The sequence below is a fragment of the Aegilops tauschii genome, chromosome 6 (genome assembly GCF_002575655.3).
Source record: "Aegilops tauschii subsp. strangulata cultivar AL8/78 chromosome 6, Aet v6.0, whole genome shotgun sequence".
NCBI classification, from domain to species: Eukaryota; Viridiplantae; Streptophyta; class Magnoliopsida; order Poales; family Poaceae; genus Aegilops; species Aegilops tauschii.
The window spans coordinates 264,616,168-264,643,887 of NC_053040.3; the positions used below are offsets into that span (position 1 = coordinate 264,616,168).

General features: G+C 48.5%; 2 protein-coding genes and 1 pseudogene across 3 annotated transcripts; 2 read left to right on the forward strand and 1 right to left on the reverse strand.

Annotated features, from left to right (window-relative positions):
* On the forward strand, positions 1-27,131 carry LOC109734626 (transcription factor bHLH121). Of its 2 annotated transcripts, none has more exons than XM_020293831.4 (5): positions 1-148; positions 673-794; positions 25,238-25,365; positions 25,436-25,951; positions 26,538-27,131. In XM_020293831.4, the coding sequence occupies exons 1-5, from the start codon at positions 87-89 to the stop codon at positions 26,604-26,606; spliced, it is 897 nt and encodes a 298-aa protein (XP_020149420.1). In that variant the 5' UTR covers positions 1-86; the 3' UTR covers positions 26,607-27,131. The 2 variants fall into 2 exon arrangements, with proteins under 2 accessions (XP_020149420.1, XP_073357473.1); XM_073501372.1 differs by lacking the exon at positions 26,538-27,131 and adding an exon at positions 26,150-26,503.
* The window catches only part of LOC120967011 (uncharacterized), a 101,270-nt pseudogene that overhangs the window by 15,975 nt on the left and 57,575 nt on the right, over positions 1-27,720 (forward strand).
* Positions 22,326-24,706, reverse strand: LOC141025619 (uncharacterized). The gene has a single exon (XM_073501371.1). The coding sequence runs from the start codon at positions 23,647-23,649 to the stop codon at positions 22,606-22,608; it is 1,044 nt and encodes a 347-aa protein (XP_073357472.1). The 5' UTR covers positions 23,650-24,706; the 3' UTR covers positions 22,326-22,605.

Genomic DNA, 27,720 nt, shown 5'->3' on the forward strand with positions numbered 1-27,720 from the left:
TTGACACTTCTCCCCATGATATCCATCTTCTGTGCTTGCACGGCTCGCCACTCGGAAAGAGGCGACCACGCGTCTCCGCCCCCACCATGGATCCGCAGGAGGATGGCTTCTTCTACTCACACCATGGCGCGTGCCATGCCGATTCCAGGTTCTCGTGCCCACGCCACTTCTTATTTATTCATTATTCTCCTGTTTATATACCTGAAATAAATTAGGTTCCGGTCCCGGACCTTCAATCAAAACTGATAACAGCTTTTTGCTCGAATATGAGGAGTTCTGGAGGGAAATGGGTTTCGCCGATTCTGCAATGCTAATTTCATGATGCAAACCGGCAGCTTCAGTAGTCGAATTCAGTGGATATCTGCAGCGTTGGCAATGCCACTATTTTGTTAGATGACGCGTTGGGTTTATCCGAAGTTAAATTTTACACAGCGCTTATACTCCAAGAAGTCATCTTTGTGCATAGGATTTATGGCTACTAGGATAAGACATGCTTGAGTGAAAATATTTTCCATTAGCAAATTGATGATGGAGATCCACAGTACAAATTTCATCATATGCCAATGCTTCTCTTGCCTTGACGTGCTGACGAGATTTTATAGAAAACAATTGCTACTCATACATCTAAATATTGTATCTGCTGACAACAACTGTTCCTTCTTTTGTTCACAGTCAAGGGACGGAATGTAAAGCCCAGAGTTCGATTACCGCTCGCAAGGTTCACAAGGCTGACTGTGAGAGAATGCGACGAGACAAATTGAATGAGCAGTTCATGGAATTGGGAACCACACTTGGTATGATGCAGCAGCTTGTCTCGTGCACAAAACTTCATTATTGCTACTCGTAGGACATTTAGGCATTTTTTTTCTTCGCTCTGGCTGCTTCTATTTATTCTGATGGAACATATATAGTGTGAAGTTGCAGTTCGCATAGAGAAAGAAATATACTTTAAAACTATATTCTATGAGCAGTTACTTTAAAGCAGTTGAGTTGAAGGGTTTACATATTTATCCTTATACTACTAACAACAACACCAATGTTTCACGTAACTACCATCCAATTGCAGGTATGCAAAGCTCACGATCTCTGCATTTTTTTTAATTCTTAGCATTTCTACTATTCCAGCTCAGCAAGGAAAATGTGTTTGAAATTTGGGAAGCTACTTGACCTGATAAAACCTACGAGGCCCTAGTAATTGTGGACGACTGGAGATTCGTTTCTTCTTGACCGCTTGGGGTTCAATCCCTTTTGACACATTCGACCTGATGGCTGTTTGGGTTTATGTGATATAATTTCTTAGCAGGATGGGCTTGAGGGATGTCATGGTTGGTCTAGTATTTGTAATCTCGTCTTCCCCTAATTGTGTCACTCCCTTTGAAGAACTCGCCTGTTCCTTTTCCCGGTCAATTTTTTCTTAATTTTGGTTTTTTTATTCAACCATCTGTAGTAACTTTTACGTTTATAAAATATAGAATCATCAATAGTATCCATTTGATATCAGGAAATGCCTCAATTCTTGTTTGGATGGAATACCAACACCTATTATCCTCTGGTTGCTATAAATTGGCTGCTTTCTGGCATGAACTTAACTCTGATTGGTGCAGCAGTTCTGTTATCCTAGCCAGCTGAATTCTTGGGTGTACCCTTGTACATACAATATAGATATTTACTCCCTCTGATGAGGAACAAGATGAGAGAAAAAGAAGAAGAGAGAAAAACACATGCCAGATCTGTTTGGGTACTTCTAGATACTTCCACTCTAGTGTAGTATTTCTTTTCTTTTCTTTTCTATCCTACCTACTATTTTCTATAGTCTTCTAGTTGTGAGTAGCTATGAGTAGAATGGTGAAACTTAAATAATATTTTCTAGAGTATTCCAACTATAAGTACAAGTATGTGAAGGCTTCCCAAAGCCCTATAAATAGAGGTCCTCACCTCTACTTTGAACCGAGACTATGTACCCACCATCTATAATAGAACTTGTTGTTCTTATCTAAGATCTTGGAGTAGATCTTGTGCTCTAGGAGTTCTGGGTTGAACTCTTACTGCCATATGGGCCTACATTCGCCTTTAGAGCGATATCTAGCGCAGCACGTTGAAGTTGTTCCTTCAACACTTGTGTTGTACACATTGTAGCAACAAGGTGGAGTTGCTCCTCCACAACCTTTGTGCTGCTTCAGGTGGCATCAGAGCCTCGGTGACCCATACTAGTTCTTGCTGTCCTCTTTGAGAGCAAGCTGCAGCAAGCAATGGAGCAATTGGAGAAGAGGATGGATGCTCCAGAACAACAAATCAAAGAGCTGCGTGAAGATCTTAATCAGAGATTTGACCAGCTAGTTGAGATGATAAGAAAGGGTGCCCCCCTGCTACAAATGAAGGTGATTCATCTAAAGAAGAAGAAGATGTTCATCTAAGAAGAAGGAGAGGTAATCTTGGAGCAAGACCGCCACAACAACATGTTGTTCAACGTGCTTCAAGAAGGCCAATTTATGTTGAAGCTTCTGAAGATGAAGAATATGATGATATCCTTGAAGAACCAGATCTCTACGCATACCGGAGAGTACCCAACCCTACATATACAAGAGATACATACAAGGTGAAAGCTGAGATCCCAACTTTTAATGGAAATGTTGATATTGAAGGGCGCCTAGATTGGTTATATGAAGTGGAGACTTTCTTTGAGGTCATGGAGGTTTCGGAAGATCGTAGAGTTCCTTTGGTCGCATACAAGCTGAAAGGAGGAGCCGGTGCATGGTGGCATCGTGTTCAAGAAGAGCGCCGTAGGCTGAGAGGAGAACCTCGTGTGAGAACTTGGCGACAAATGAAAAGCCTCTTATAAGGGAGATTTTTGCCCGCTGATTATGACCAGATCCTATTTATCCAATTCCAAAATTGTACTCAAGGAAATAGGACTGTTTCAGATTACATGGAGGAGTTTCTAAGGCTACAAGTGAGGTGCAACCTTGCTGAAACTGAAGATCAACAAGTTGCAAGGTACATCAATGGTCTCAATGATGCTATTCAAGATCGATTGATGATGCAACAAATCTGGTCAATTGATCAAGCACAAGCTCTAGCCTTAAAGGCCGAGAGGTTTGTGAGGACAAGAAAGGCGACTAAGGCTCCATATCCTCCACATCCTCATGCCGAAGGCTCGTCTAGGAGTCAGCCTAATAGAGTGGAAGAAAAGACTGCTCCACCAAAGGCAAAATGACCCATCCAGAAGCAAACTAGAAGCAAGGATAAGTCCAATGAAGGCCCGAAGTGCTATAAATGTGGTGAAGAGGGACACATATCTAGCGGTTGCCCACTAAGGAAATTTGTTAACACAACTATCCATGATGGTGAAGGCGATGAGGAAGAATACGAATCTGAAGATGTAGAGGGACAAGAGGTTTGTCAAGAAGAAGGTGAAGAGGTGGTATGTGTGATTCAGCGTCTCCTATGTTCCAGACCACAACCTGATGACACACAACGGAAGAAAATATTTGAGAGCAAATGCACAGTGAATGGCAAGGTATGCAAATTAGTGATTGATAGTTGCAGTTGCGAGAATCTTATCTCCCAGAAGTTGGTGAACCATTTAAAGCTTGATACTCATGATCATCCAAACCCCTAGACTATTGGGTGGATCAAGAAAGGAGTGAATATGAGGATCACCAGAAAATGCAACCTGCCACTTTCTTTGGGCAAGCATTATCGCTCAAATGTGTTGTGTGACGTAGTTGATATGGACGCTAGCCATGTTCTTCTTGGGAGACCTTGGCAATTTGATGTGGATACTACACACAAGGGCAAGGAAAATTCTTACTATTTCATTTGGAACAAGAGAAAGATCATTATTTTACCAAACAAAACTGAAGGTAATACCTCTAAGGAGGAGGGGAAAACTATGTTAACCATCTCTCATACCTCTCCTGAGTTTATGGAAGACTTGAAGGAGGCAGATTTGTATGCTGCACTTGTTGTAAAAGGAGAAGAGCACATGACTGTTGAAATTCCAGCAAAGGTACGTGGTTTATTGGCAGAATTTTAGAACATACTTGGAGAGCCACAAGGCCTACCACCGATGAGAGGAATTCAACATAGGATTGACTTAATTCCAGGAGCAAGTCTTCCTAATCTTCCACACTATCGAATGAGCCCAAAAGAGCATGATATATTGAAGGAGAAAGTGGAGGAATTACTGCAAAAGGGGCGCATTCGAGAACGTAATAGCCCATGTGCTGTACCAGCCCTGCTCGCGCCAAAGAAAGATGGGTCTTGGCGCATGTGTACGGATAGTAGAGCCATTAACAAGATCACCGTAAGGTATAGATTCCCTATTCCCCGTCTGGATGATATGCTGAATCAGCTTAGTGAAGCAAGAGTGTTCACAAAGCTGGATTTAAGAAGTGGATATCATCAAATCCGTATTAGACCCGGGGATGAATGGAAAACAGCCTTCAAGACAAAAGAAGTGTTGTTTGAATGGCTAGTCATGCCATTTGGGCTCTCAAATGCAAACCTTTATGCACTTGATGAATCAAGTCCTTCGGCCCTTCTTATCCCACTTTGTTGTGGTCTATTTCGATGACATCTTGATCTATAGCAAAGATGAGGATGAACACTTTGATCACATTCCAAAGGTGCTAGAAGTACTAAGGGAAAATGAGCTCTACGTCAACTTAAAGAAATGTGTTTTCCTACAAACACAACTTCTTTTCCTAGGATTCATCATAGCATGTGACGGTATTCGTGTTGATTACTCTAAGGTTGAAGCAATCCGAGAATGGCCAACTCCGAAGACCATTTCTGAGGTAAGAAGTTTTCATGGCCTTGCAACTTTCTATAGGCGACCTGTGAAGAATTTCAGCACTATCATGGCACCAATTACCGAGTGCCTGAAGAAAGGAAAGTTTCAATGGACAGAGCGGCTGAAGCTAGTTTCAATGAGATTAAGCAAAAACTTCAGCAAGCTCCTGTATCGGTGCTACCTAATTTCAACAAGACTTTTGAGTTGGAGTGTGATGCAAGTGGAGTAGGCATTGGAGTTGTTCTATCTCAAGAAAGGAAGCCCATTGCTTTCTTTAGTGAGAAGTTAAGTGAAGCTAGGCAGAAATGGAGTACCTATCAACAAGAATTGTATGTCGTTTTCAGAGCATTGAAAACTTGGGAAGTCTATTTGCTGCCTAAAGAGTTCATTGTTTATAGTGACCATCAATCATTGAAGCATTTTAGAAATCAAAAACATGTTGACCGCATGCTAGCAAGATGGACACCATATCTCGAGAGGTTTAACTATCTCATCGTGCATAAATCTGGAACAACTAACCGAGTGGCCGATGCTTTGAGTCGCCGTGCATGCCTCTTGACTTCTTTTGAGGCTGAACTTCCAGGCATGGATCAAATACAAGATTTGTATGAGGATGACAAAGACTTTGGCCATGTTTGGGTAAAGCACACAAGGGGCCAACCATTAGGTGATGACTATTTGGTGCAAGATGGGTATCTCTTAAAAAATGATCGTTTGTGCATTCCAGGAAGTTCTTTACATGACAAGCTGGTTAGAGAACTCCATTCAAGTGATCTTAGTGGCCATGTTGGACGGGACATGTTAAGTACGTAATGGGCCTAATGGGCCTGGGCTGGCGGTATAGCCCGTTAGTCTTAGGGTTAATTATAGATAAGGGTCGCTTGCTTAGGGGTCAAGTAAGCCTTGCTGGGGAGTCAAGTAAACCTCTCTATATAAGGGGAGGAGATGTATCAATCTAATCAAGCAAGAATTAAGAAGGAAATCCCTTCCCTCTTGCCCGGCCGTAGGCAAAAAGGCCCCCGGCTGGCCCTCTCGCGCCCTCCTTCTAGCAGCACCATAACAATTTGGTATTAGCTTTCCCGGATTCGGTCATGTCCAGCCCTCCACCGAGTTCTTCCCACTCGCCGCCGCCGCACACCTACCTGCCGCCACCAGCGTCTTCATCGGCGCTGCTGCCCCACACAGCAGGCGCACCGGCATTGGGTGTGCTGGCATCCTCAGGGCGATTGCACCCTCTACCCCGGCGTCGTCTGCCCTCGTCCTCACCTCGGAGCAGATGACAGCCGCAATCCTGTACAGCAGGCCGTGGCGGGCATTAGGGCTTTCCTCGTCGGGCCCTATGTGCCCCAGCCGCATCCCCAGCAGCCACCTCCTCCGCCGCCACACCAACAGCAGCTACCCCCACCGCCGCCGCCCTTGGACGTGACCACGGCGCCGGTCATCTCGTACCAGTATGGGATGCCCTACGACGGGACTGCGACGACCTCGTTCCCATCAGCGCCGCCCCCATACCAGGGCGTCCCCATCCAGCAGATCAAGTTCCCGCCGTCGCCGTCACCGCTTCCGGCTTGGATCACTACCCGCCACATGTCGGCGGCGGTGAGGCTGCAGGCTGCTGTGCTTGGCATCCCAGCGCGTCAGCATGTGCGGGAAATGCGTGGTCTGCAGCTGCCGCTCCTCCTAGTTGCGCTTCGCTGCACAAAGGACCTCGATCTCGTCCGCTGCGTCGGGTATCTTGGGCATGTGGTCTTCCCCATGGGCGGCGGGCATGCTGTTTTCCCCACGGACAGCGACCTCAAAGTCTGCGACATTGGCGGTTGGGGGGGCGCACCCCTCCTCGCCATTCTCCATCGAAAGCCCTCCACTCTTCTCTATGCGGTGCAGACCAACAGCCGTCCGGCGGGGAGAAGGCATGGTGTCACCGACAGGAGCGCACCGCGTAGCACCACTGCATTCCGCCGCCGGCCGCCACGAGAGCGCCTCTGCTGGTCGCTCTTGTGACCACTTCCAGGTGGCCATACACATGCACTCCTTTTGTCCAGATGGTGTCCATGGGATCCAGGTGGCTGTACACGTGCACGTCCGATGTGCGGATGGTGTCCACTTTATGTTCAGGGGTCCAAAATAAAGCGTCCCAGTCCATTTCAGGTTGAGAGTAATAAAACAAGCTGAGATGTAAAAGGCTTGTTTTTAGGTGTTCGGTTTGTGTTAAGTCGAGTCATGGTTATAAGTTGGTTAGGTTGCAGCTCGAGGACAAGCTGCATGTCCAGGTGGGGTGTAGTGTTAGAGTACGTAATGGGCCTGGGCTGGCGGTATAGCCCGTTAGTCTTAGGGTTAATTAGAGATAAGGGTCGCTTGCTTAGGGGTCAAGTAAGCCTTGCTGGGGAGTCAAGTAAACCTGTCTATATAAGGGAAGGAGATGTATCAATCTAATCAAGCAAGAATTAAGAAGGAAATCCCTTCCCTCTTGCCCGGCCGTGGGCAAAAAGGCCCCCGCCGGCCCTCTCGCGCCCTCCTTCTAGCAGCACCATAACAGGACAAGATTATCGCTAACCTGGAAGCTCACTACTTTTGGCCACAACTAAAGAAAGATGCTGGAAAGTTTATTCAGCGATGCCCCATACGTCAAACCTGCAAAGGCCAAGTCCAGAACTCGGGGTCATACATGCCTTTGCCTGTTCATGTTGCTCCATGGGAGGACATCTCTATGGACTTCGTCTTGGGCTTGCCAAGAACAAGATGAGGAAGTGATCATGTGTTTCTGGTTGTGGATAGATTCTCTAAGATGGCTCATTTCATCCCATGCCGCAAGACAATGGATGCTCATCATGTGGCAAACCTATTCTTTCGAGAAGTGGTCAGACTTCATGGAGTTCCAAGGTCCATCGTCTCAAACCATGATAGCAAGTTTCCTGCTGCATTTTGGCTCACTTTGTGGAAGCAATTCAGCACTGAATTAAAATTTTCTAGCACTGCTCATCCACAAACAGATGGGCAAACGAAAGTGGTGAACAAGTTTTTGGGTAATCTAATCCGTTGCATTTGTGGAGAAAGAAAGGGACAATGGGATATGGCTTTATCTCTTGCAGAATTCTCCTACAATAACTCTAAAGCATAGATCCACAGGGAGGAGTCCTTTTTCCAGTGTCTACACTAATGTTCCAACACACGTGGTGGACCTGGTGAAGCTACAATCAAAGGGAAACTCAAAATCAGCATTGTCCTTTGCTGATAATTATACTGAGTTATTTGAAGAGATTCGTGGTGCTTTCGAAGCACAAAATCAGAAATATAAACAACTTGCTGATTGCAAAAGGAGGCCAAAATTATTCCAAGTTGGTGATAAGGTGATGGTCTACCTCCGAAAAGAGAGGTTGCCTTTAGGTGTCAAGGGGAAGCTTAGGCAGCGAAGGTATGGGCCCTTCTCTATCGTGAGGAAGATAAATGATAATGCTTATGTGATAGATCTTCCAGCGACATGGGCATATCCAACACTTTCAATGTTGCGGACTTGACTCTCTGCCATCCAGAAGAAGCACTCTATGACGATAACTCGAGGGCGAGTTCCAAACAACCAGGGGAGAATGATGAGGAACAATAGATGAGAGAAAAAGAAGAAGAGAGAAAAACACATGCCAGATCTGTTTGGATACTTCTAGATACTTCCACTCTAGTGTAGTATTTCTTTTCTTTTCTATCCTACCTACTGATTTCTAGAGTCTTGTAGTTGTGAGTAGCTATGAGTAGAATGGTGAAACTTAAATAATGTTTTCTAGAGTATTCCAGCTATAAGTAGAAGTATGTGAAGGCTTCCCAAAGCCCTATAAATAAAGGTCCTCACCTCTATTTTGAACCGAGACTATGTACCCACTACCTATAATAGAACTTGCTGTTCTTATCTAAGATCTTGGAGTAGATCTTGTGCTCTAGGAGTTTTGGATTGAACTCTTGCTGCCATATCGGCCTACATTTGCCTCTAGAGCGATATCTAGCGCAACACGTTGAAGTTGTTCCTAAAACACTTGTGCGGTACACATTGTAGCAGCAAGGTGGAGTTGCTCCTCCACAACCTTTGTACTTTAGTGATCTAAACACTCTTATATTTCTTTACAGAGGGAGTACTTACTGTGTTTTCTGGAAACTGTGCAGTATTGCAGTCTAAAGTGTGGGCTATTTGATGAGTGCGAGTTATAGGTGGGTTGGACAAGACATTTAACTTCTGACTGGCATGTATGATCTACCCATGCATGCTTGAAAATATCTTATGATATGTGGATGTTAATCAAGTATAATAATAGAATTTAGCATGTTACAATTTGAGTTGGTACTTAGTGGAAAGGATGAAACTGTATGGCCACCCATAGAATTTCCTAGTCATATTTCTATTATTAAATAGTAAGCAAAAACAAAGGAATGTGCAGGGTTGTTACATAATTTCACAGGGTGGGTAACACATGAGCCGTCTCAAGAAGGTGACTATGCTTGCGCTCAGCCACACAATTTGAGCATGAGCACCATGACAAGAGGACTGGGCAAGAGTACTCTACTCAGCAAGGACACAACGCAACATCTTGGAGATGTACTCGGCAGCAGGCTGAGCAAGAAACACACGAATAAGCCTAGAGAATTGAGTGTGAAGCATGGCAGCAAAACACTTGTAGATAGATAGAACCTCACTATGAGAAGACAAAAAAGAAAGCCAAGTGTAGCGAGAGAAGTTATCTGTAAAAATAATATAGTATCGATGCCCCCCTTTCAAAGCGAAGGGAGCCGAACCCCATACACCGGAATGAACTAAATCAAAAGGATGCCAAGACACCGACTCACTAGTATGATAGTGTAGTCGAACCTGTTTGCCAACCCTACAACCCTGACACTCTTAAGAGACATCTCCTGAGACAGACCCAGAAGACCTCGACGAACTAAAGACGACAGGCGAGAACAACAAAAATGACCGAGTCGATGATGCCACTGTTGGAAGGAGCCGATAGCGGAAGCGGCGAAAGCAAAGGGACTAGCGATAGTGGTAGCTGTGGAAGGAACATGAAGCCAGTCTAACTTCCAAAAGCCTTGAGAGTCATCGGCGGCGAGGGCCAGCCCGAACCAGAGCATGCGTGCGACAGTTCTGAACAGAACAAGAATCAATGTCAACAATGACGCGTCAACCAGAGTCAGTAAGCTGACCAACAGAAAACAAGTTCATGGTAGGGAACAGAAAAATAAGTGGTAAGAGCATCTTGACTAACAACAAAAAGACTAGGTGGACGAATCAAATGACATATGAAAGGAAGATTCATAAGCCAGAACCCATGGGGATGTACCTGACAGCTTAGATGGTGGTCGCTTAGTGCCAGAAGCAGCAGTCACATAACCTGTAGCACCCATCGAAGTCTCAATATTCTGCTCGGTCAATGAGACAACTGAGGGTGTCGGAGTAGGATCACGAGTCCTAGAAGATATGCGCTCCTTGTTGCACATGTGGCGTTTCTTGAAACAATCAGACTCGAGTTGACCATACCTATTGCAGTAGCCGCAATGAGTATGAGCGCGACCCTCACCACCAAGAGTAGGCATGGGCGGCGGAGCACTGGAGCGTGAAAGAGTTGGTTCAAGCAGCGAGCACAGAGGGAACCCCAAGTAAACCAACACCATGAAGGCAAATGTCCGCAACACGAATCTCGGAAAGCGCCTCCATAAGAGAAACACGGCCATGAACTAACAACCACATCACGAGCATCATCATCAAACTACTAAGTGTAAGCAGACAGGTCATCACCGTACGTGTGAAGAGCCTCTTGATAGTTCAAGGCCTGCTGGTCATAAGCATCAACTGCAACATCACCAACAACCTTAGCTGCATTCTTACCAGCCTGAGAAGCATACGCGACAAGAGACATTGGCATCAGCGGGGTAGGTGTAAGTGCATCTAGTGCCCCTTAGTGATTTTGGTGTATTGAAGACTTATAGGTTAAGGGACTAATGTGTTTGTGAGTGTACACAGGTCTATAAGTCTATGAGGAGTTTGATATTTACAGAGAAAGTCGACCCCTAAAAATGAATATCTTCGATTGAAGACTTTGGATTTCTGAAGACTTACTGAAGACTTTGAAAGTGAAGAAATTGGTGTGACCTTGAAGACTTGGTATTCATTCGAGGAACATGAAGCGGGAAGACTTTTGTTTTCGTAGTTTCGTTTTCTCTTTCTTGAGTCATAGGAAACACCGTACTGTTAAAGGGGGTCGAGGAAATTCTAAGGAAAAATTTCCAAGTGATGCTCAACTCAAAATCCTACACCTACCAATCCCTTCGAGTGAAGCCATTGGAAATCTCATGCAGCTCAGTCAAATTTCTTCAGTGACAGAGACGAAGTTCTTCTGGTCTCTGAGGAATTTGTTCTGACTGAGGAGTTAGGAATTCGCCAGTGCGGATTGCCTACAAGTGAGGAACATGATAGCCCTGAGGAATTTGATAGTCAAATTTTCGACCATTGCTGTGCTACGCGCGAGCTGTCCCAAAATATCTTCCCACCTAACGGTCATATCATTGAAGGGCATTTATGTCTTATCATGTCGGGCTGCTCCCTAGGCTATAAATAGCCGCCCCCCTACAACCACTAGCTGGTTGGCTGCTCCGAGAGAAACTGACACTTGTCATTTGAGAGCATCCCATCCTCCGAGGACTTTGAGCGAAAATCATCAAGTGAGGAAAACTCAAACCCAAACACCTACAAACCCAAAGTGATTGAGCATCACTGAAGAGATTGATCCTGTGTGGATCCGACGCTTGTTACCTTTGAAGACTGTGCATCTTCCAGACGGTTAGGCATTATGGTCTAGAGCATCCAAGAGGAAATTGTGGATCGCCGAGTGACTGAGTTTGTGAAGGTTTGGAAGTCACCTGAAGACTTACCACGAGTGATTGGGCAGGGTCTGTGTGACCTTAGCTCAAGGAGAATACGGTGAGGACTGTGTGTCCTTAGGTTTAAATACCTAGCCGCTCCAACCAGACGTACAACTATCACAGCAGTTGGAACTGGTCTACCAAATCATTGTCTTCACCAAGCCTACTGGTTCTATTTCCTCAACTCTTTCATTTCCTCATTACTGTGTTGTGTGCTTGTTCATATCTGTTTAAAGACTTTGACTGAAGACTTTCTCAATTTCCTCAGTTCAATTTCTTCAGTCTATTTGTCTTCATCATGTTTTATCCTGTGCTTATGCTTCCTGTACTCTTTGTCTGTTTTTCATTTCATCATGATGTCCATGTTTATGTTATGTCATGTATGCATCTGAGTACTTATTCCGCTGCAAGTAGTTCTTCGCTTAGGAATTTCCTCACCCTGAAATTCCTCAGTGAAGAATTCATAAAAATCGCCTATTCACCCCCCCCCCCCCTAGTCGACTTAACGCACTTTCAATAGGAGACATAGGAGGAACTGGGAGCGGTGGACCGGAAACCTCACTAGAAAGAATGTGATACGGGGTAAGCCTTGTAGGTGGCTCATTCTTCACAAATTGGAGATGGATACACGAAGAACACGGAACAAAACCACAAGAAAACACAAGCCAAAACACTAATTGGACAATATCCATACTGAGCATCCCCTAAATCACAAGCCAATACAAGAGATGCATCTAGATTCAAGAACAACAAAGGAAATAAAGATAACTAGGGTAGTTCTTCCCCAATCTCTAAGAGATTGAAGATCTTGATAACCCAAAGGGAGTAATCCCTTTGGGGGTCTTGCTAACCATGGAAGGTTCTTCTCCACTTGGGAGGTCTTTGTTCCTCTAAGAGAAGATACAAGGAGAAAAGCTCTCTCAAGATCTAATTTATGCTTTGCTAACCCTGACGAGGAGGTTGGGGAGAGAGGGGATACATGGCCCAAGGCCTGATCTCCACGCAGGTAGGGGCGGCCGGATGTCCTGGTTGGTGGCGAGATAGTCCGGGTTGCTAGCCGGACAATCCAACTGCTGACACGGTCTTTGCTCCGAGCTGGCTTAGGTTTTGGGCACACAATAACCTCTAGGGGCCGAACGAAAGGTCAGAGGGCCTCAATGTCCGGCTCGGTTTTTTGGTAGTAATGTTACATGTGCTTCATGTCGAATGTCCGGGTTGGAAGCCGAACGTCTATTGAAGTTGGGGCAGCCTTTTTCCTTCTCTGTCGTGCGCTTCCGCCTCTGCTTCCACACTTCCCTCATAGATGGTCCAGGGGTACTCTTGTGCTTGTGCTCCTCCTCGACTCGCGGGAAGCTCGGCTCAAACCTATGCATGCACGAGAGGAAGCAGTCAAGTAGTATATCATCCAAGAAGGAACCAAGTAGACACACATAAATGATAGAATTCATCTTAGGATATGTGATGCGTGGGTTCCTTGACAATGGAGCCAAAGCCATGGTAATGACCCTAGGGTGCTCTGCCCTAGAGACAAAGGCCATTCATATGAACGCGCATAAAAGGCAGTGAACTCAGTGTAGTTAGTAGCATCAAAAATCACTGGACAACGAGGGATACCGACATAGCCCATATTAGTCTAGATTTACTTCCTTGTACCCCAAGTCCCTTGTACTATACATTCGTCCCTTGTGCTATGCAATAAAGACAAGTTGCTCTTCTAATACTATCAACCCCTGGCGTTGTGGCAATACAACCAAGTTTAGAGAGCTATTCGTCGCGTACAACTCTCGACTTCCCGGAATGTCTTGTCGTTGTGCTGGACCCAGGATGGCCAGTACACTTCCATGACTTGCTACAACAATGTCTTCCATGGAGCGGTGGCATAGGTTTCTTGGAAATTTAGTTGGAAGTCTTGCCCTCTGCACATAGGAAAAGTTCTTATTGGGCTCACCTGCTTACCGGGTGTTCCTTCTCGCAGACCCTTTGGTAGGAGGTGCTATCCTAGATCCAATCGACCACTACTGCCGTTGAGTCCTCAGATTGGTGGCAGCAGACCGCTCTCTCCACCCCTACCACTGTGAGAAAGGGCACCTCCATGGTGGTCGATCATGTCTTGCTGGATTTGGAAGCAGTCCTGGGCATTTCTATACAATTTCAGTGGCCTTTCTGATCATGGTTGTCTTATGTAGGATTTACTAGCATAATTGCCCGTGCGTTGCAATGGGATAATAAGTATTGATGTATCATGTTGTGGAATAAACACTGTAAATGATCATTCCCTAAAATTAAGGCATACACTGAAAAAATATAGATTACAAACTAAAAAGAACCCATTTTTTTGGATTATTGGTGCATATGAATGAGGGTATGATAACCCTTCAAACTATGATAAGCCAAATGTACTTCAAACTATGATAACCCAAATGTTTGGATTTTTGGTGCATATGGATGTGTTTTGGAAGAAGAGAGTGCCAATCTGAACTAAATCTTCAAGGCGATTGATAGCATGGGAAGATGCCACTTGGTAGTGGCTTCATCGTCCGTCTTCGATGTATAATCATGGTAGAGTAGTGAGATCATTAGATGGAGAGGATTACAACAGTGTGGCAGATGGGACAGGAGGATCCAGGGGAGGGGTATTGCGGATGAAAAACATTATCCATTTGTCAGCTGCTGGAACCTCAATCTCTATGTATAAAATCAATAAATCTCGGATTAGATGTCTCCTCTATCTCTCTCTTAGTATAAATCGCAACATGCCTCGCGCCCAGACTGGGAGACATGGTTAGGCGCAACCAGAACGCTTTCATCCCGGACGGAGCCTGCACGACAACTTTGTCCTCGTCAAGCAATCGATGAAGCTGCTGCACCAACTAGGGGCTCCGAGAGTGATGCTCAAGCTAGACCTGACGCGAGCCTTCGACTCCCTATCTTGGCCCTTCCTTTTCGAGGCTCTTGGCCAGTACGGATTCGGACCTCGCTTCAGGGAGTGGCTTGTGATCTTGCTATCATCATCGAGCACTCGGATCCTGATCAATGGAGAGCCGGGACCGCCAGTTTGGCATCGCTGCGGGCTGCGTCAGGGCGACCCTGTATCTCCGCAGCTCTTCGTGCTCGCCGTGGACATCCTTGGGTGCCTGATCAGCCGCGCCCACGACGTCGGCATCTTGCAGCGGCTGCACCCCCGACGTGACATACCAGCCATATCTCTGTACGCCGATGACGTGATGCTATTCTGCCATGCCACGCAAGGTGACGTGGAGGCCGTCTGCGAGATCCTGGCCCTGTTTAGTGAAGCAAGCGGCCTCCGCGTGAACTATGCCAAAAGCTCTGCCACTACCCTCAATGGCGACCCCGAGGCGGACGCTACAATTGATCAGGTGGGATGCGCGAAAGCGGAGCTGCCCATTACTTATCTCGGCATCCCGCTCACGCTACGTCGCCCCTCAGCCGCCCAACTACAACCCCTTGTCGACTCGGTGGCAGCTCGGCTTCCCACATGGAAAGCATGGCTCATGAACAAAACCGGGCGGCTGGCTTTGGTCAAATTGGTGCTCGCCGCGATCCCGATACATCAACTGCTCGCGTTTGCGCCACCCAAGAAGACCCTGAGACAGCTCGAAAAGATCCAGCGCGGCTTCTTGTGGGCTGGGCGCGCTGCTGCTAACGGCGGACACTGCCACGTCAACTGGCGACGTGTGTGCCGTCCGGTTGAGTACGGCGGGCTGGGAGTCCAGGACCTGGAGCGCGCTTGTCTCGCGTTGCGCCTGCGCTGGATGTGGTTCTCCCACACGGACGACGACCGCGCATGGCGAGGCCTCGACCTCCAGTTTTCCCGCGAGGAGCGTGCGCTGTTCTTCGCATCGACGACCATGGAGCTTGGAGATGGACTGGCGGCACTGTTTTGGGACGACCGATGGCTCAATGGTCAGTCCGTGCGTGAACTCGCACCGGCACTCTACCAATGCATACCCCAACGGCGACGCAAATCAAGAATGGTGGTCGCAGGCCTTGCGGGCAACGCTTGGGCTCGTGACATACAAGGAGTGATAGGGATTCATGAGATTGGCCAATACCTGAGGCTTTGGCAAGCCGTGCAGCACATCAGCCTATCACACAGGCCTGACCGAATGCTCTAGAGATGGACAGCTAGTGGATACGGCACGGTCATGCTACGCTGCAACCTTCCACGGGTCCATGAAATGCCCCTCTTGGAAGCTTATCTGGAAGAGCTGGGCACCGCGCCGCGTCCGTTTCTTTCACTGGTTGGCCAGCCAGGACCGGTGTTGGACGGCGGAAAGACTCGCCCGTCGCGGCCTACAGCACCATCCACGATGCCTCCTTTGTGAGCAGGCCCTAGAGTCGATGCGGCACCTGCTCCTAGAATGCCCGTTTACGCGGCAAACCTGGCACGACGTACTGGCTTGGGCGAGGATACCTTCTCAACCGCCGAACAATGAGCCCACCCTTACAGACTGGTGGCAACGAACGAAAGGGTAGACCCCACATGTGCTACGGAAAGGCCTGCAATCCATCGCCATGCTTGTCCCTTGGATGATCTGGAAGCAGCGCAATGAGTGCGTCTTCGAGAATGCGCGCCCCTCGGTTCACACACTCGTAGATAGGATTAAGGCCGAAGCCATGTGTTGGGCACAAGCCGGCGCATTGGGCCACAGGGTAGTCCTTCCCACTAACTGGGATGTTCACTGATAGGGTGCTAACCCATGTAACCACCACCTCCTAGGAGGACTGTATCTTCTCATCTTTTCAATGAAATGAAACGCAAAGAGTCTTTTGCGTTTTCTCGAAAAATCTATCAAAGGGCAGCTCTCTCACCCAATCTCTTATTCTCTATTAAATCCCCACAAATAGCTCTCTCTGTTAAAAACAAACAACCAGCTGCAAACTTCCTCTGTAAAAATTCCCCATGTGATCTACCTGGTCACCGCCAATCTGCCCCTCGCAGATGCATGGATCCAGCTCCTCCCATCAGATGGCTCTTCCCCATCAGCAGGTTAACTCCTCCCCACCAACCAAGCAGCGTTTCTCCACCTCTTCTCCACCAAGCAATCCACGGAACACAAGATAATGGCTAGTGGCGGCAGTCGGATGGACCCAGCTCGCGCTGCCCCGATGCATTGAACACGAGCAATGGCGCCACGCTACCCACACATGTTTCGAGGTGCTTCCAATGGCATCAAAGGATTATGGAGGTGGTGCTTCTCGGCCGACAGATCTGACGACTACGGCTGCCAGTCCTGGATGATACGCTGCTCATGTAAACGTCCTTCTGGTTGGTCATGTTGTACTTGTCGTCGATGAATTCCTTGGTCAGGATTTGAGAGCTCAACGGCTCGTGATGCATCGCTGGCGCTGGCTCTGGGCGCAAGCTCGCGGGCCTTCGACCTCGTCCTGCACGTCCACAACGACCATGCCGGCGAGCCGTGCCATGGCGGGGGTGATAGAAAACTAGTATTGCTGTGCAATTCACGCCACCTGAAGGGCGCCTTGTATTCACATATATAGGAATTACATGCCTTGCTAATCAAGGTGAATCAGAGAGATCCCAACCGAAATATACAACAAGGATTCGGTAGGATTACATTCCTATTACATGTGATATGAACAAAAGGAAATACTTTAACATCCCCCCTCAGCTTGTGCGTAGTATGGTAGGAAGCATAAGCTGGAACGAAACTCGGAGAAGAGCTGCGAGGATAATCCTTTTGTCATAATGTCAGCATACAGATGCGAGGATGGTACATGAAGAACCCGGACCTCACCAAGCGACACCTTCTCCCGCACGAAGTGGATGTCAATCTCAATGTGCTTGGTGCGACGATGCTGAACCGGATTAGAGGCCATGTAGACAGTACTAACGTTGTCACAAAAAACAACAGTAGCGGTCGTCAGGGGGTGATGAAGCTCACCAAGCAACTGACGAATCCAGCAACACTCGGCCACAACATGAGCAACTGCGCAATACTCCGCCTCGGCACTCGAGCGAGACACGGTGGTCTGTCGTTTAGACGACCAAGAGACGAGGTTATCACCAAGATAAACGCAGTACCCAGACGTGGAGCGCCTAGTGTCAGGACACCCCGCCCAATCAGCGTCAGAATAAGCAGTAAGTGCCACCGAGGATGAGCTGGAGAGATGCAAGCTGAGATCAAGGGTGCCCTTGATGTAGCGGAGAATGCGCTTGACCAAGTGCATGTGAGGCTCTCGGGGTGCATGCATGTACAGACATGCCTGCTGAACCGCGTGCGCGATGTCTGGACGTGTCAGGGTGAGATACTGCAAAGCACCAGCGTAACTCCGATACTCCGTGGGATCGGAAAGAAGAAGGCCATCCTGAGCTGAGAGCTTGCACTTAGTGTCAATAGGGGTGGCCGACGGGTGACAGTCAATCATGCCAGCGCGCTGCAGAAGATCCAGCGCATACTGTCGCTGAGAGAGGACCATGCCAGAGGAGGTCCGAGTGACGGAGATGCCGAGGAAAAATGACAAGGTGCCGAGGTCTGTCATGGCAAACTCTGCATGAAGCTGCTGTGTGAGACGTCGAAGGAGCTCGTCCGTGGACGCGGTGATGACAATGTCGTCCACATACAAGAGGTGTTGGGAATCGTAGCATAATTTTAAAATTTTCCTACGCTCACTAAGATGCATCTATGGAGTCTACTAGCAACGAGGGGAAAGGAGTGCATCTACATACCCTTGTAGATCGCGAGCGGAAGCGTTCCAATGAACGTGGATGACGGAGTCGTACTCGCCGTGATCCAAATCACCGATGACCGAGTGCCGAACGGACGACACCTCCGCGTTCCACACACGTACGGTGCAGCGAAGTCTCCTCCTTCTTGATCCAGCAAGGGGGAAGGAGAGGTTGATGGAGATCCAGCAGCACGACGGCGTGGTGGTGGATGTAGCGGGTCTCCGGCAGGGCTTCGCCGAGCTTCTGCGAGAGAGAGGTGTTGCAGGGGAGGAGGGAGGCGCCCAAGGCTGTTCGTTGCTGCCCTCCCTCCCCCCTTTATATAGGCCCCCTGGGGGGGCGCCGGCCCTAGAGATGGGATCTCAAGGGGGGCGGCGGCCAAAGGGGGGGAAGGGGTTGCCTTGCCCCCCAAGGCAAGGGGGAAGTCCCCCCCACCCTAGGGTTTGCAACCCTAGGCGCATGGGGGGAGGCCCATGGGGGGCGCCCAGCCCACTAGGGGCTGGTTCCCTTCCAATTTCAGCCCATGGGGCCTTCCGGGATAGGTGCCCCCACCCGGTGGACCCCCGGGACCCTTCCGGTGGTCCCGGTACAATACTGGTAACCCCGAAACTTTCCCGGTGGCCGAAACTGGACTTCCTATATATAATTCTTCACCTCCGGACCATTCCGGAACCTCTCGTGACGTCCGGGATCTCATCCGGGACTCCGAACAACTTTCGGGTTTCCGCATACACATATCTCTACAACCCTAGCGTCACCGAACCGTAAGTGTGTAGACCCTACGGGTTCGGGAGACATGCAGACATGACCGAGACGCCTCTCCGGTCAATAACCAACAGCGGGATCTGGATACCCATGTTGGCTCCCACATGTTCCACGATGATCTCATCGGATGAACCACGGTGTCGAGGATTCAATCAATCCCGTATGCAATTCCCTTTGTCAATCGGTATGTTACTTGCCCGAGATTCGATCGTCGGTATCCCAATACCTTGTTCAATCTCGTTACCGTCAAGTCTCTTTACTCGTACCGCAATGCATGATCCCGTGACTAACGCCTTAGTCACATTGAGCTCATTATGATGATGCATTACCGAGTGGGCCCAGAGATACCTCTCCGTCACACGGAGTGACAAATCCCAGTCTCGATCCGTGCCAACCCAACAGACACTTTCGGAGATACCCGTAGTGCACCTTTATAGTCACCCAGTTACGTTGTGACGTTTGGCACACCCAAAGCACTCCTACGGTATCCGGGAGTTGCACGATCTCATGGTCTAAGGAAAAGATACTTGACATTGGAAAAGCTCTAGCAAACGAAACTACACGATCTTTTATGCTATGCTTAGGATTGGGTCTTGTCCATCACATCATTCTCCTAATGATGTGATCCCGTTATCAATGACATCCAATGTCCATAGTCAGGAAACCATGACTATCTGTTGATCAACGAGCTAGTCAACTAGAGGCTTACTAGGGACACGTTGTGGTCTATGCATTCACACATGTATTACGATTTCCGGACAATACAATTATAGCATGAATAATAGACTATTATCATGAATAAAGAAATATAATAATAACCATTTATTATTGCCTCTAGGGCATATTTCCAACAAGAGGATGTAGGCAAGATCGTGTCCACGCTTGTAGATGAACAGAGAGACATCCGACTTGGAAGCAATGAAGCCAAGCCGATGTGCAAACAGTGCGAACCGTTGGTACCAAGCACGCGGCGCCTGCTTGAGACCGTAGAGAGATTTGTGTAGGCGGCACACATAATCTGGGCAGCGAGCATCGACGAAGCCTGGGGGCTGCTGACAGTAAAGCTCCTCGTTAAGATTGCCATGGAGAAATGCGTTCTTAACATCGAGCTGGTGGATCGGCCAGGACTGGGAGACGGCAAGACTGAGAACAATACGGATCGTGGCGGGCTTCACAACAGGGCTAAAAGTCTCGTCGAAGTCAATGCCTGGTTGTTGAGAGTAGCCACGTACGACCCATCGCGCCTTGTACCGTGCAAGGCTGCCGTCCGAGTGAAATGTATGTTTGAAGATCCACTTTCCTGAAACAACATGAGCACGAGGAAGACGTGGAACAAGAGACCACGTCCAGTTAGCAACAAGAGCATCAAATTCCTCGTTCATAGCACGACGCCAGTGCGGGTCATGTAGCGCTCCCCGGTATGTTTTAGGAATAGGAGAAGGAGTCGAGTGGGAAACATGAAGGTTGAGACGGTCGACGGGCTGGAAGAGACCACGTTTTGCTCGAGTGACCATGGTATGGGTATTAGATGGTGACGGAGGCCGGTGAACTACAACCGGAGGAGATGGGTCGCTAGAGTTGGATGCGGCGCTAGAGGGAGAAGGTGGTGGACCTGGTCGGGTAGAAACCACGGCAGGAGTTGTGTTTGGCCGGTCATACACGGAGGAAGGCGAAGAGCCGTCATGCATGGCGGGTTGTGGGTGCGCATGCAGGGCGGGTTGCGCGCGCGCGGGAAACCTGGGTGGTTGGGTGGGTTGCAGGCGCGCTGGGGAGCTGAGCGGGATATTGCGAGGCGTGGCCCCGGGTGCGGCGTTGTGGGGCGTGGGGCTAGGAGTGGGTGCAACGCTGCTGTTGCCATGCATGGCAGGAGACGAGGATGCATGCAGGTTTGGTGTGTGCTGCGTGACTGCTAGGTCTAGCAGAAAATCAAGTGCGGCGATGGGATCAGTTGGACGCTCCTGGGAGTAGGAGAAGGGAAATATGGTCTCGTCAAATACCACATGGCGGGACAGAATGACTCGACGAGTGCTAATATCAAGGCAGCGATAGCCTTTGTGGTTGCTTGGGTATCCTAGGAAGACACAAGCGGTAGACTGTGGAGAGAGTTTATTTGTGGCCGTAGCAGACTGGTTGGGATAACAGAGGCAACCGAAGACGCGGAGGGCGGCGTAGTTCGGTGGAATGTCGTGGAGGCGTATGTAGGGCACCGCAAAGCCAATGGATTGGGAGGGGCGAATGTTGACAAGATACGTGGCCGTGGCAAGGGCTTCGGCCCAGTAGGAAGGTGGCATAGAAGACTGGAAAAGAAGTGTACGAACGACGTCATTGATGGTGCAGATGGCACGTTCGGCCTTGCCGTTTTGGCCAGACGTGTACGGACACGAGAGGCGAAGGTGAATGCCGTGGGTGGAGAAGAAGTTGGTGACCGTGGAGTTGAGAAACTCGATTCCGTTGTCGGCTTGCATAGCAACAAGAGGCCGGGAAAACTGTGTGCGTATATAAGCAACAAAGTTAAGTAGAGTGTTGGCGGTTTCAGATTTGTGGCGAAGGGGAAACGTCCACATGAAGTGGGAAAAATCGTCGACAATAATGAGGTAATATTTGAAACCAGAATTGCTCAAAAGCGGTGAAGTCCAAAGATCACAATGAATCAACTTAAAAGGTTCGACACTTATTGAAGTAGACCTAGCGAAGGGCAAGCGCACGTGTTTGCCAAGTTGACATGCATGACAAACATGTGTGGCTGCTTTATTACATGAGATAAAGGAGTTCTTATGAAGTTGGGACATGGCGTCGCGTCCCGGGTGACCTAAGCGACGATGCCATAGCTCGGTGGTGGTGGTGGCGAGGAGTCCATGGGCGTGGTGGTTGAGGACCGCGGATGGGAAGACGTAGAGGTCGCCGAGGCTATTGCAGGGAAGAATCACGGCCTTGGTACGAAGGTCCTTCACAGAAAAGCCGAACGGGTCAAATTCAATTGAGCAAAGATTGTCAATAGTGAAACGACGAACGGAAAGTAAATTTTTGACAATAGTAGGAACAACTAAGACATTGCGAAGAAGAAGAGAGCGAGCAGAAATATTGAGAGATCTGCCGCCGGTGTGAGAGATGGGCAAGGTGGAGCCATTACCCACGGTGACAGTAGAAGAAGCGGAGGAAGGAACGAGAGTGTGGAGCATACCGGGGTCGGAGGCCATATGTGCGGTGGCTCCGGAGTCCATGACCCACTCACCAACGGTCGAGGGTGTAGCCGCGTTGTCCAGGGCAGCAAGAAGAGCCGAGCAGTCCCACACTGGTGCACCGCCGTAGCCGGGAATCGGTGGAGCGTTCGTGCTGAACGCCTGGCCATGCAGGGGCGCGAGAGAGGTGAATGCCTGGGCCGGCGGCAGCACTGGAGGGCGCGGCCCAAGGAGGCCTGCGCTGGAGTTAGCCCGTGTCATGATGGGGGCCTGGAACGGCTGCGGCCCGCCTGGAACTGTTGCCCCGTATACGGGTTGAAACAGACCCAGGGGCCGATCGAGGAGGACGCCCCGCGCTGGGAGTTGTTGTCGAGAGAACTGGAGCGGCCGCCACCACTGTATCCGCCGCCAGTGTTGCCGCCGCCGCCGGACTTCTTCTTCTTCCAGTTGCCGCCGTTGCGGCTCCCACCAGAGGGGCTGCCCCCGTTGTTGTTGCCGTGTCGAGCGCCGTCGCCGCGGTCCGACCCGCGGTGGTGACCAGAGGAGTTGGAGCCGCCGGTGCCGTGGGAGGGCGTACTGCCATAGAGGGCAGTCTGGTTCCCAATCGCGATGGAGTTCGCGAGTTGAGTCTCGCGGAGAGTCAGCAGGGACCTCGTCTGGCTGAAAGACGGAAGAGGGTTCTGCATAGTCACGATAGTCGTGATGTCCGAGAAGCGCGGATTGAGCCCTCGAAGGCAGTTGAGGACGAGAGTTTGGTCGGAGACGGGAGTGCCGACATCGCTCAGGGCGTCGGAGAGTGCCTTTAGACGGTGACAGTAGGCGGTGATGGAGAGATCGCCTTGGGCGAGGCCGCGGAATTCCGCCTCGAGGTAGACCGCGCGGGTCAACTGATAGTCCAGGAAAAGATTGGAGATGAGCGTCCAGGCCTCCTGAGCAGTTTGGTCCTCCGCCATAATAATGTCCAGAATCTCGTCGGAGATGGACCCGTAAAGCCACGAGCGGACAATATAGTCCTCACGAGTCCAGTCCGGGGTGCGGTCCGCCTCGGCAGTGACATCGTTGACGTGGGAGAGCAGATCGTACTTGCCGAGAAGGACGCGAACCAGCATCCTCCACTTGGTGAAGTTGGAAGCATGGAGGTCTAGGGTGACGGGAACGTGAGTACGCACGCTGGCGACGTTCACGGCCGGCGACGCAGCAGCGGGTAGGACGGCCGAGATCATGGCACCGGTGGTGGTGTTGGTGGTGGCGGGGAACGTCGGGGAGGAGAGAGAGCTGCTGGTGCTGGACGAGGTGGTCATGGTGTGGCGGCGAGAGGTCTGGAGGCTGGCGACGTGAGAGAAGGAGAGGATGGATCGGTGTAGTCTGATACCAAGAAAACTAGTATTGCTGTGCAATTCACGCCACCTGAAGGGCGCCTTGTATTCACATATATAGGAATTACATGCCTTGCTAATCAAGGTGAATCAAAGAGATCCCAACCGAAATATACAACAAGGATTCGGTAGGATTACATTCCTATTACATGTGATATGAACAAAAGGAAATACTTTAACAGTGATGCCGTCCTCTCCTAAGTGGGCGTTCCCCTTGTGCATGGGCGCACGCCCAGCATCCAGCTTGCGGGCTCTGTTTTTATTAGCGATAGTTTAGAAAACGCGATGTAAAAATCTGAAGTAAACGGGCCACGCGCAAGAAACGATCCTTTTTTTAAATCTTATCCGTCAATCTTTATGGTTAACACAAAATTAACAGATATAAAGGGGTGACGGAAGGAGAACTAAGAAATCTTCCTACTTTTAGTATTATGTATAGATATAGATGTGGCCTCATTTTGCATTGTCGTTGATCTATGCCTATTCTCTTGCTGCCGAGCTTTTTTCGCCACCGGTTTCTTGTGCTATGATCTTTGCAACATGCTTCTTCTATTCCTCTTTTGGCTTGACTGAACAGGTATTTGAAGACTCCGTGCTACGACGACACTATCAAGACGTGGATTATGGATTAGTGTTATACTTCTTCGAATGCAATGCTATTGCATAAGCTTTACATTTGAGAGGATTGTTAAGGAGTATTAGTATTGGTCTGGATTCCATATTAGTCTAGATTTCCTTGTAATATATATTCACCCCTTGAGCTATGCAGCACAGACAAGATGCTCCTCTAACACAATCAACCCCTGGCGCTGTGGCAATACATCCAAGTCTAGAGAGCTAATCGTCGTGTACAGCTTTCGACTTCCCCAAATGTCTTGTAGTGGCGGTGGACCCAGGACGGCCAGTACACTTCCGTGACTTGCTACAACAAATTCTTCCAGGTGTCTCGGGAATTTAGTTGGAAGTCTTGTCCCCCACACCCAGGTGAAGTTCTTACCGGGATCACCTTTTACCGCGTGTTCCTTTTCGCGGACCCTTTGTTACGAGGTGCTATCCTGGACGCCGGTGAGTCCTTCTCAGATTAGTGGCAGCAGGCCGCTCTATCCACTCCTACCGCTGTGAGAAAGGGCACCTCCATGGTGGTCATAATCGCGGCTTGCTGGATTTGAAAGCAGCACAACGTGGTCATTTGCGACGGTGCACAACCCAACATCGCTAGCCTCTTCGACATGGTCCGGGCCGAAGCTCGACCATGGGTGAACGTGGGGTCTCTGGGTCTTGCGGCTATTATTCCTTCAGAATCTATCTCGTAGGGTGTTGTGTTGTAATCCTGGCTGTTGCCCTTCATTGAGATACAAAGCTCTTACGTTTTCTTGAATTTTTTTTGCAAGGGCTCCTTGCATCTTTTTGATTACAATTACCGAAGTGTTTGCTTTCTTTCTGCGTGTTCGTGGGGATGGGGGTGCTGTGTTTTTCACATGATCTCATGTTTGCGACATGTTCAAATATGCAGACCCAGATCGGCCCAGGCATGATAAGGCTACTATTCTTGGTGATACAGTTCAGATGCTCAAGGATTTGACTTCTCAAGTAAACAAGCTTAAAGCTGAATACTCTTCTCTCTTTGAAGAAGAATGTGAGGTAACCTATGAAGCATATCAGCCGCAGAAAAGTTCAACTTCTAATTTGCCTTTTTTTCTGGTTATTGTAGTTGACTAAAGAAAAAAATGAGCTTCGGAGTGAAAAAGCTTCGCTGAAGTCTGATGTTGATAATTTGAACAACCACTATCAGCAACGTATTCAAATGTTATACCCGTGCACTACAATGGAGCCTTCTGTACTCATTGGGCCACCTCCATCATATCCCTTCTCGCTCCAAGTTCCTATACCCGCTGGTGCTGTAACTATGCATCCACAGCTTCAGCCATGCCCCTTCTTCCAAAATCAAACTTTAGGAGCCATCTCGAATCCATGTACTCCTTACATGGCATATAGTCAATCCTGTCATGCTCCTAGTGATCAACCATCTAGCCAGTTCAGTACTCCAGTTCTGCTTTCAAGTAGTAATCGATCCCACTCTCCTGCACAAGGCTGTAGAAGCAAGTCACCTTCACTTCAGCAAGCAAGCTGTGGAGGGAGAAATGATGATTTTGGTGATGTTGCAACTGACTTGGAACTAAAAACTACTGGTTCCTCAGCTCCTTCACATTCAGAGATCACTAACAAGGTAAGAGCCAACCATTATCAGTTTCACCACACACAATTAGTGAAATCTTTTGTGGCAGTTCAAATAATTGATTCGTTGAATTTCTACAGAAAATAGAGTCCTACAAATAGATTCTTTTTTGTTTTGACCCTTTTTGTGTAAATTAGGTAAAAGAGCAAAAACACATAGTTTTCTAAAAGGTACTTCTCGCTATTACAGGATTCCTCTTCTGACTTGAAAATGAAGAAGCAATGCATAAAGTTAATTAATGGTAGTACTCTTATTGAAGACAGCAGTTCAAGCAGATGTTCTTCTAGTCCCCCCCCCCCCCCCCCCCCACACACACACACACACACACACAATTCCTCTTCTGTACTTGCCGAAGACCAGTGATTGACAGTACTGTACGTAGACAAGGATAGATGAAGTATAGTTGATAGTATTTTTTAGTCACGATGCGTGGTGATATCCGTCCATATTACAAAGCTTATCTACATAGGAACATGGATCTTAGTTCCTATCAGGATGAAATCATCTATGTGTACTGAAATGCTCTCCACGATAAGATTTCATGCATGGCTCATGTCTTCTGCGATTTGTCAAATAGATATCTGTAGCCATATGGGCTATGTTCGCACACGAAAACGTCACCGTGTACCGTCGACGCCGGGAATGATGCACCGCAGCTCACGTCGAAGGAGACCCAGCCGGAAGCGCGGTACGCAAGCAGTTCGAGGGCGCTTTTGTACACCCGAAACCCCACACGCCCGGAGAGACCCCGTCAGGGCGCGCGGCGGCTATGGGCTGCCCTAGGTCGACCTGATCGCCCCTAGGGCCTCGTGGATCGTTGCCCTCCTTCACGAAGAACGAGGAAGAAAAAGAACAAGGGAGAGAGATAAAAGTAAAGATAAAAGATGATAGATTGATTTGTTCGATTGTGTGTTGTTTAAGATTGTGTGTTGTTTAATCGGTCGTCATCTCTTGTCTATGTAACATGCGGATGGACTTCCCGTACAAGAAAATGACTTGTCTTGCAGTCCAAATGATCAAAATCTAACCAAATTCGGACTTCTCACGACCTTCGGCCCGGATGATCCGGCCAAGCTCAGTTTTCTGACAGTAGGTCACTACTCGGGCTGTAACTTTTTCATATGAATTCGGATTAAGATGATTTTTATATCAAAATCAACCATTTCGATGAGACACACAACTTTGTTGTTGAACACTTTCCGATTTGAAGTCATCTTGAGGGTGTTTCGAGCTGTTTTCTAACATCTGCAGTAGAAAAAAGTTGTCTGGACGTGCGGATCCTTGCACGGATGGCCTTTACCCGGATCATCCGGGTCTGCACCCAGATCATCCGACTTCACCTTTTAGCTTCTGTTGTTTGGGTCGTTTATTTGGCCTCCGGCCGGATGATATGGACCCTGGCCTGGATGACCCGGTCCCGTAGTGCTGCGGCGCACAGTTTCGGCTGTAACTTTCACATACAATCTTGGATGGGAACGATTTTTATATCAAAATCGTCCATTTCGACAAGAAGAACTTTCATGTTGAAACTTTTTCCATCCGAGGCCGTTTCCATTATGTTTCATGCCATTTTATAATTTGCTGTCAACATCGGTATCTCCAAAATCGTCATACCTTTTGCATCTGAGCTCCATTTTGGACCATCTTTATATCTATTTCGGTCATCTTGAAAAGTTCCAATGGTGACATGAAATCGTAATTTGAACCTCATCTTGTTACAGCCTCAAATCACTCTTTGTGATCATGCCATTTTTGAGCGT

Bases quoted from the DNA above. Each gene is read 5' to 3' on its own strand.
- LOC109734626 (XM_073501372.1), top strand. From the start codon at position 87: ATGGATCCGCAGGAGGATGGCTTCTTCTACTCACACCATGGCGCGTGC. The intron at 25,366-25,435 runs GTAACCTATGAA...TGGTTATTGTAG, and splicing joins TCTTTGAAGAAGAATGTGAG to TTGACTAAAGAAAAAAATGA. The intron at 25,952-26,149 runs GTAAGAGCCAAC...TCGCTATTACAG, and splicing joins ATTCAGAGATCACTAACAAG to GATTCCTCTTCTGACTTGAA.
- LOC141025619 (XM_073501371.1), bottom strand. From the start codon at position 23,649: ATGACCACCTCGTCCAGCACCAGCAGCTCTCTCTCCTCCCCGACGTTC.